This window comes from Calonectris borealis, chromosome 1, assembly GCF_964195595.1.
Source record: "Calonectris borealis chromosome 1, bCalBor7.hap1.2, whole genome shotgun sequence".
NCBI classification, from domain to species: Eukaryota; Metazoa; Chordata; class Aves; order Procellariiformes; family Procellariidae; genus Calonectris; species Calonectris borealis.
The window spans coordinates 1,907,062-1,916,685 of NC_134312.1; the positions used below are offsets into that span (position 1 = coordinate 1,907,062).

The 9,624-nt window shown below is 50.8% G+C and overlaps 1 protein-coding gene across 5 annotated transcripts in view; it reads right to left on the reverse strand.

The window, feature by feature from the left end:
- The window catches only part of FBH1 (F-box DNA helicase 1), a 120,497-nt gene that overhangs the window by 22,051 nt on the left and 88,822 nt on the right, over nt 1–9,624 (reverse strand). For 2 of the 5 annotated variants that reach the window (XM_075142164.1, XM_075142146.1), the window contains exons 1-5: nt 9,474–9,618; nt 7,473–7,632; nt 5,842–6,006; nt 3,220–3,770; nt 1,732–1,862 (exon numbers count right to left, since the gene is read on the reverse strand). In XM_075142164.1, the coding sequence (XP_074998265.1) occupies nt 1,732–1,862; nt 3,220–3,770; nt 5,842–6,006; nt 7,473–7,482 (857 nt within the window). In that variant the 5' untranslated portion in view covers nt 7,483–7,632; nt 9,474–9,618. Of the gene's footprint in view, nt 1–1,731; nt 1,863–3,219; nt 3,771–5,841; nt 6,007–6,625; nt 7,392–7,472; nt 7,633–9,473; nt 9,619–9,624 lie in introns of those variants that run through there. The other 3 variants (XM_075142156.1, XM_075142180.1, XM_075142172.1) reach the window with 3 other exon arrangements.

The window sequence follows — 9,624 nt, forward strand, 5'->3', positions numbered from 1 at the left end:
CTTATCAAGTGAGTTTGTTCTAAAAGTACATAAAGCCTTCTCCAAAGTACCATCAGTCAGGCTGCAGTTAAGCGTAACTCCACCTTGCTGTGTGCCCCACAGATTTGACTAGATGCATTCAACGGTGAGGCTGCAAGGTGCTGAATTTGGATTTCCAACCCTAGTTCTTGTGCCTAGAGCCATTTAGACAAGTAATTCCCAGTTCTATTACACAGATGTGCTTAAATACTTTGCTGCATCAAGCCCTTAGTCTGCAAGTTCACCCTGGCTGTCTCGAAGTCTCCTTCCAGAAGACGGATCTACCTTGCTCTTAACCCAATTTGACTCTTCTATTTGCACCATTTAACTGCCATATAGAATTGCCCTCTAGACTACAGAGATCTGAACAGAGCGCTTGCTTTTATCAGGGACCCATCTTGGGCTTGGGCTCGCTGCTGCGCTGTGACTGATAAGTCAGTGCGGGTCCAAGAAAGCAGCCTTTCAGGAAAGGAAAAGAAGAAAATACATTGGAGATAAGAGGGACCGGGAAGAAGAGCTCACACCCTCTACAAGAAATTTGTGTTTTAGCTAAATCCAGGAGATGCTGAGTCACTCCTGGCTGATCCGGAGATGGAAAAGCAGTGCTGACATGACTGATCCTGAAACGTAAAGCGATGCTAAAAGGGACGCTTAAACTGAGTCTCACTCTCTCCAGCATAGTCACCCTGCAGGAAGCAACCATATAACATCTTCTCCCAAACTTGTTGTCGGGTGCCAGAAGGCAGCAAGCAACAGGACAACCCAGCCTTTTTTGATTTTGTCATCTGACGCTTGTCTTGGAGTTCCTGGCAGCTTCTCTCAATTGCTGTATCCAACCTCGCTGTGCTGTGACAAACAAAACTTCCCTTTGAGCCTCCAAATCCAGCCTGTGGAAAGCTTGCAGCTACTTGCTGACACCCTCTTGCTCAGGCTCTCCTCACCTCTTTCCTCCTTCAGTGCAACAACCATCTCCCCGCCCTCCAAGAGGCAACACCATCCAAGCCAAAAAGGCCACCACCAAGACTGTTCTTCTGCCCCCTCTTCCCAGTCCACGTTCAGCTTCTCCATCTCCTCAAACGTTAGCACAAGGCTATCCCTGCCCCAGGCTTTGCAGCCTCTCCCTCACTTATCCATCACTTCTCACTTGCTATCAAGATCAGGGAAACTGCAGAAGAGACTTTGGAAGCTATGTGCTTAAAGCAGGGATGACTTCAAAGTTTGGTCGTTTGCCCAGTTGAGGTCTGAGCATCTCCAAGGATGGAGATTCCCCACCTCTCTGGGCCAGCATTTGGCCACTCTCCTAATATCTAACTGGATTTCCTATGCTGTAACTTGTGGCCATTGCCTCTTGTCTTCTCACGGTGCACCTGCAAAAAGAGTTTGGCATCATGCCCTCTACAGCCCCTCATTAGGCAGGGGAAGACAGAAATTAGATCCCTTTCCACCTTCTCTTCTCCAGATTTCATCCTCTACTTGTACACCATGTGCTCCTGACACGACAAAGAAGAGGAAAGGGAAGGGTTTTTTACCTATTTCTAGAACCCTATTAGTGATTTCTACTGTTCCTTCCTCATCTTCCTGTACGTATCCCACCTGTTTAGAAGGCAAACCCACTTCTCTCCTGGCAATTCACAGGATAAAATGGAAGAAGACCCAAAGCAAGGAAGGTCTGAGGATCTAGAGGTACAAAGTCAAGTGCTGAAGTGGACTCACCTGATCAGCCCCAACACACATTCTTCCTGCTCCTTTGTTATGGCGAAATTCTGCAAGACCTGTTCAACTCTGTGCAGGGCCGTGTCCTCCTTCATCAGGTACCGATAGTACAGCTTTTTCCAAGGAATGAACTAGAATGTGAAGCACATACACCATCTTTGATCTCACAGCACTGGAAAATAGGTTTCTTCTGGCAATAAGCTAATCAATGTGACTTGCAAAGAGGACCTGGAGTTCAAAAAGTCCCTGTAGCTTGATGGAAACAGGTACCTAGCATGACATGGGGAAGGAAAGAGGAAACAGAGGAAAGAGAGAGAGACTTGTTCCTCATAGCCTGCAAACATCTATAAAAGGCTGTCTTTTCTAGAATGATGGGAACAAGGTGATGCTGGTTCAGTTTCAAACGTCAAAGCATTAAAGGAATGGGGATATTTTCAGCACTATTGCACAGATCTGCTCTGAGCGGGATCTGAGTGCTAAAAATCCCTGTGTCCATGAAGCCCTACCCTCCCACAGCCTGCTGTTTGGACTTCTTCGGTAAAAACAGACAGGGCGCTGCCTTTTAGGCTGTGTTACGGAGTAAAGAACAGACTTGGGAGAGGACTTGAGCACACTGAGCATTCAATGCATGCATTTTCTATGCATCTCCCTAGCTCTTCAGGCTCAAAGCATGCACACTGTGCTGATAAAGCACTGAGCGCAGGACACCTCCTACATTGTGTCCAGCCTTACCCATTCAAATTTATCAGAAGAGCATGAACAAGAACTTGGACCTCCACAAAAATTTGGGCTGTGATCAGTCCCCCACCACTCTGAGACAGCCTCTTTGTACAAGCTGAGGATTTCCAGCGTGAGTGGTGAGCAAGTCTAGTGCCAGCTATCTCCAAGCCACCTTTAACTGACACGCAGAGATCCTCTCTGCGGCCAAAACAACTGCCAGTGTGTTCACGACTGTTTGTGCTGTGAGGGCCTTGACTGCAGATGAACCAAGCTCCATAAAAACAGAGTTAAAGGCCTTTCCTCTAAACCTGTTTGACTACAAGAGACACCACACATACACAGGCTAGGGGACAGTGACGTACGCCGGCCACGAGAGGACACTGCCCAGTCTGGTAGCCAGAATTTCCTGCATGATCCCTGTCAGAAAAAAAGGCAAGGAAAACAGTGAAGGGGGATTTTGTGGAGTCTTACAGGATGCTCTCTTTCCATGTACGGGCAGAATGCAGCAAGGGAAGTTACCCCAGTATTGATCTTCTAATACAGGTTGGCATCTGAAGATGCCATTGTAGGCTTGAAGACCAAAAAAATGACAAAAGACCTCATAAGAAAGGATGTGGGCATTAGGGAACAATAAAGGGATTTAAAGGAACAAAGAGAGGCAGACACAGCGTGGATGCTCCTACAGCAACACATGCAACCACAAGACTAAGACAGAACCGAGCAGTAGGAGAAGGGACAGGCTCAAATCAGTACCACAGCAGTCCTTACCAGTGGATCACTGACTATCTCCCTCCAGCAGCGACACACCAGGCTCAGGTTCTGATACAGATCAGTCACTGGTAGGAAAGCGAAGATGTGCCTCAGGACTTCAACAGGCAGCTTGTCAATAGTTCCCTGGGGCACTTCCCAGTTCCGAGTCCCCAAGAGTCCATAGTGTGCATCAGGGACTGGTTCGATTTCCATATCATCAAGTTCCTGCTTGATCTGGCTGTGTTCTGGATGAACCACCATCGGCTTCTTCTCAAGCTCACCCCACAAATCATGCTCTGGCTTGTGAACGCCTGCAGCTGCAGTGGTCAGAGGCCGTTTTCTGGAGCTTTCCCTGGGAGCTGGTACAAGGTCCTCATCCTCCAGAAAAGAATAGGAATCACCGCTGATCCCCATCACAGTGGAGACATTGCTGAAGGAATCACCAGGTTCAGTGAAGATGGGATCCAGTAGCTCTTCTTTGATTCTACTGTTCTTCGTCCCACTGGCACCTACTTGTTGTGTCTGAGAGATCCTGAAGTAATCGGTGATGTTCTTCTGCCGACCTTGGCCTGCAGAAAGAGGAAGAGCATGAGTGAAGTCAACAGAAACAAGCGCAAAGCGCACTGCTCCTAACTGAGCTAACAAGGAGACCAGAGGCTGTGTGAGGTGGTAGTTAGTTCCACAGGGTTCCTCACAGACATGTGAGCTTACTACAGGTGGACTGTCCTGCTTCATGTTGCTTCTCTGGCAACCTACGGAAGTCAACAGAACAACATTCATCTCTTTGCACTGTCCACATAATCTGGGCACTCTCAAGGTATATCTGACACTTCCACTAGCTTCTAGAAAAAAATATGGTCTGCATAACAATCTCTCAGATCAACAATCCTTAGCTACATAACACAGCAGACGTGTGTTAAACAGAAACACAGCTGCAGAATGAATTTCATGGGAGATATTTCCACTAGCCAAAGAAACAGAAATAGGAAGGAAACAAAATGCAAGACTTGAGTTGTTGTTGTGTGCCTCAGACTGAGGTTGCGCTCCCAGTGGTTATTTATTGTTCTTAACCTGGTGAACGAGAAGTTCACTAAGATTTTAGAAAAGCTTCAGGGTTTAACTACTGCTCTGCACCATGAGAATGTCACAGTACCAAGCCTCCAGCAGGCTGCTCCTACCACAGTATAAGAGAGACCAACGCCTTTAAGAGGATAAACAGCCATTTCTTGCCAGATATTTCCTGGCTGCAATGTCATAAAGCACTGGAGACCATAAAGGAAACCGAAACTTGGCAAGAGATTGCTCTCAGCAGCGTCTTCTTTCTCTGACAGCCGCACAGTCCATGTAGCACACAGACTAAACTTACCAGCACTGATAGTATTCATTCTGTCCAGCTCCTAGTCTGCAACATATCCTGATGCTTAGCTAAGAGGCAACTCGAGAGGAACAAAATCACAAGCAGCTAATTGCTGATTTTAACGCATTTTATTTCTGGATGCTCATGAAGGCATAGCTTAAAAAGGTCTGATTTGCAAGACACTTGCTGCTTAAAAAGAACAGCTCCCCTGCTAATGTCCGAGTCCAATACTGTAAAACCTGGAGCATCTAAGATTACTGGATTTTTAAAAGTGAGCTAGCCAAAGATACCACCGATATGAAAATGGAAAAGAAAAGTACGTCTACGAGCACAGAGTCTAGGACTCTGGTGTCTTGTCCTGGCTCAACAGCAGACGTTCTCTGTGAAGTGAGTCAGCTCACACCAAGGTACAGAGAAATTCCCAAGACTCCCAGGGAAACACTGAAATGCTCCTAAGCCTAACCTTCCACTCAGGAGCTCAGGAATAACTCAGGATGTTTTTTCTTTGTTTTCTACCTGTCTCCTCGCCCACACATGTGTGTAGCGTCTCTTGTCGTTACACAGGTTTTGAGGCTGGGCCTTTAACCCTGCACCACGAGCTATCTGAAAACAGCTCTTTCACTTTCAGTTCAAACTCTGAGCCCTGTCATGTGCAGATTAGCTCGAAGTCTTATCAATCCTCAAAAGCCTTCTAAGGCTTTGGCACTTTTGAGACCCGTGTCTACGAGTTGTGTATCACAATGTTTCCCAGTCCCAGGAAAGTCAAAGATCATTAATATCTGTTAAGTGCTCAACAACACTTTTGCAGTCCTATATAACTAGACAGCTCATTATTATTTAATAAGTATCCTAAAAAGCACCTAGAAGCAGGAGTCGCATCATTAATAGCGCTTAATTGCAGAGGCTGTAGTGTTCGTCAGGGAGAGCTGCTCTTCTCTCCACGTAGTCTCCGACAGCTCAATGATAGAGACATGGAGGCATTTCTGGTGTGAGGAGAGACTAAACACACGTGCGAAGGCAAGCTCGCTCCCCCATAGAGGGAAATATTCACAGGTATCTCTTTTTCTTGCCACTTGACTTTGCAGAGGCAGAGATTAAGCCCAATTTTACCACACGCCACTCAAACCCGACCGATTTCTTCCATTTGCACTCACCTCGCCTGGCATTACTATTCTATCTGCACAAGTTCGACGATGGATACACAACACCTTTTTGTTCCACACCATATTAGCATTTTTCTCTCCCAAATCCCTCAGCCTTCAAAGTATTCGCAATCAGTGTACCTCCTTGATGTCTCCTTGTCTGGTGGGTGGGATGGAGGCCCCTGTTTACATCTCCTCTACCTTGTCTTTGACTCAACGGCTGCCTCAGGGAGGATGAACCTTCTGCGCTCCGTGCGAGAGCTTCGCAGTCATCAGCCGTGAGGTGCGTTTTTTTGAATCGCTTCACTGCGTTGCCAACATGCGAAAAAACAGACCCCAAAACCAAACTGTTAGCAAACAACAATATACAGTCCGTGCCTTTAACAGAGGCATAAGTACACAGTTTCTTTTCAGAAATTTTATAGGACAGTCCCAGTATTTCAGCCAGGAGTTTCTTTGAATAAATCATAGCAGAAGCTTGTACAATGCTCTGGCGAGCTGCTAAGGAGGGCAAAGCATCGTGTCAATGCAGTCACTGCAACAGCGACTTCAGCCCAGGTCCCCACTCCTGCGTTGTACGAGGCTTTGGAACAAAAGAGAATGACGTAAAATCAGAATCCATGCAAGCCTTGCGGCTTTCTCTATAATAACGTAACACGGAGGAAACAGATTTGTGTAAATGCAAAGTATCATTAGGAGGATGACGAGGATGACGGGGAAGCCTGCGGAGGCTGAACTGCACAACCCCCCCGCGAGAGATAAAGTGACTCACCTGGGGAAGGTCAGAGCCTCTCGCAAACAGACCCGAGCTGGGATCCTCCATTAAGGAGGAAACAAAACCCACTCGCAGCACAGCTCTTCCCCACGAGAAGGACGGTTAAGAAGCAGCACAAAACTATCTGAAGTTATTTTAAGAAAACCTTACTTGAAATCTGCACGAGCTCCTCTCTTCCGTAGGCAGGACGGCCAGCAGAAAAAGTACAAACAACACAATTTGCTTCTACCGAAAATGCTCACGAGAAACCCGAAATCACAGCACAGGATGGGCTTCCTTCCAGAATTATCAGCAAAACACTGCTCGTGCGGTTTCACTTACTCCGCACTGTGCTGCAGAGGACAAACTCCTCTAATATGTTTACGGCAGCCACGAAAGTAACCAGCTGATCTCGTACAGTAGGATCCAAGGGTCAGTTTTTTTCATTACGCTGCTTCCTCCTTTTCATCCACGTCAGCTCAACAGAGCGGCATTAAAAGCACCCGCTGAGCTCCCTGGGGAGGCTGTTTTCTAACATCCCACGTTCCTCAAAACACGGCAAACAAGGCAAGCAGAAGAAAAAAAGCAATGCAAGACAGTCCCGTGGCACTTAGGGACATGGTTTAGTGGTGGACTTGGCAGTGTTAGGTTTATGGTTGGACTCAATCTTAAGGGTCTTTTCCAACCTAAATGATTCTATGATTCTATTCTAGGATTCTGCTTAAAAAAGGTATTTCTCACTTGAAATTGAAAAGTTTTTCGGATTAAACAGCACGAATGATTGAAGCACCCCAGTTCTCTTAAGCACACAGTCCCAGCAAATGTCAGAGCCAAGGTACCGGCTCTATGCCCATTCCCGGAGCTGTCGGACACTGAAAGGTCTCATGTGAGATTGGATGTAGGATTGGGGGCAAAACCTCTGCTCTCCAAGACTGCAAAACCCCCAATGCGCCAGGACCACGGCACAGGGTTCAAGTCCAAAAACCCAACAGAAGAAGATGACCCGCTCAGGCTTCACCTGCATTCATCTTTTCTCCCTTTTCCCAAGATTTTCCATTGGCGACAGCAGCAGAGACACAAGTGCTGAGCAAAGGTTGTGTCGCGCGTCACGGTTTATGGCTTCGATCACATAAGGAACGTGATGGGGAGCGGAGCTCATCAGTCACAAGACACTCCAGCTGTGAAGCGAAAGGATCAGCCATGAGCAGCAGCCGCAGAGAATCCGTGGGGACAATAAATATTTGGGAGAAGAAGGTTGGAGCTGCTCCTGTCCCCCCCCGGCATGTTGTTTCCAAACCCCTTCCCCACACGGATGCACTGGCCTTGAGCCCCCCAGCATGGTGCCCACCTGGAGAGACCCCCGGCAGCCCAGGCCTCCCCCGGGGCAGCCCCACACTGGCCTAGAAGAGCCCCCCCATTGCCAGCCCCTGCCCCAGGCCTGCCGCCTCGATATCCAAGGGCTCTCCTCCTTTGCGGCCCCCATTGCCAAAGCCCCCCATTGCCAAGCACCACCCCTATGCCAAGCCCTCCCTAGTGCCAAGGAGTCCACCCGTTACCAAGGCCCCCCCATTGCCAAGGAGTCCACCTATTACCAAGGCCCCCCCCATTGCCAAGGATCCCCCCCTTAATGCCAAGGGTCTCCCCCCACTTGCCAAAGACCCCTCCCATTGCCAAGTCCCCCTCATTGCCAAGAGCGCCCCCCCCATTGCCAAGGAGCCCGCCCATTACCGAGCCCCTCCCCATTGGCAAGGGTCCCCCCCTCAATGCCAAGGGTCTCCCCCCAATTGCCAAAGACCCCCCTCATTGCCAAGGGTCCCCCCCCATTGCCAAGGAGCCCGCCCATTACCAAGCCCCCCCCATTACCAAGGATCCCCCCCTTAATGCCAAGGGTCTCCTCTCCATTGCCAAAGCCCCCCCCCATCGCCAAGCGTCCCCCCCCATTGCCAAGGAGCCCGCCCATTACCAAGCCCCCCCCCCATTGCAAAGGGCCCCCCCCAATGCCAAGGAGCTCACCCATTACCAAGGCCCCCCCATTGCCAAGGATTCCCCCCCTTAATGCCAACGGTCTCCTCCCAATTGCCAAAGCCCCCCCCATTGCCAAGGGCCCCCCCATTGCCAAGGGCTCCCCCCCAATGCCAAGGCCCCCCCCATTGCCAACGGCCCCCCCCCAATGCCAACGAGCCCCCCCCCAATGCCAACGAGCCCGCGCATTACCAAGCCTCCCCCCATTGCCAAGGATTCCCCCCTCAATGCCAAGGGTCTCCCCCCAGTTGCCAAAGACTCCCCCCATTGCCACGGCCCCCCCCCATTGCCAAGGCTCCCCCCCATTGCCAAGGCCCCCCCATTGCCAAGGGTCCCCCCATTGCCAAGGGCCCCCCCCCAATGCCAAGGAGCTCACCCATTACCAAGGAACCCCCCCCCTCAATGCCAAGGGTCTCCCCCCAATTGCCAAAGACTCCCCCCATTGCCACGGCCCCCCCCGTTGCCAAGGCTCCCCCCATTGCCAAGGAGCTCACCCATTACCAAGGGCCCCCCCCAATGCCAAGGAGCTCACCCATTGCCAAGGCCCCTCTCATTGCCAAGGAACCCCCCCCCTCAATGCCAAGGATCTCCCCCCAATTGCCAAAGGCCCCTCCCATTGCCAAGGGCCCCCCCCAATGCCAAGGAGCTCACCCATTACCAAGCCCCCCCCATTGCCAAGGATCCCTCCCTCAATGCCAAGGGTCCCCCCCCCATTGCCAAGGAGCCCGCCCATTACCAAGCCCCCCCCCATTGCCAAGGGTTCCCCCCTTAATGCCAAGGGTCTCCCCCCAATTGCCAAAGGCCCCTCCCTTTGCCAAGGCCCTCCCCATTGCCAAGGAGCCCGCCCATTACCAAGGCCCCCCCCATTACCAAGGCCCCCCAATGCAAAGGGGGTCCCTTCTCTAACCCCTTCTCAGCCAAGGGCCCCCCTGCTCGCTCCCCCCCGTTGCCAAGGGACCCCCGTTGCTATGGCCCGCCCCCCCCCCGCGGTGCTCACTCCGCTCCTGACGCGCTCGGACCCGCCTCTACGCTCCGCGCCCGATTCCCCCAGTCCCGCCTCACCCCGCCGACCAATCAGAGAACGCTTAGAGACCCGGCGCTGCCCAATGGCGAAGCTCTTCCGGGTTCGGACGAGCCCGAGGGGGTGG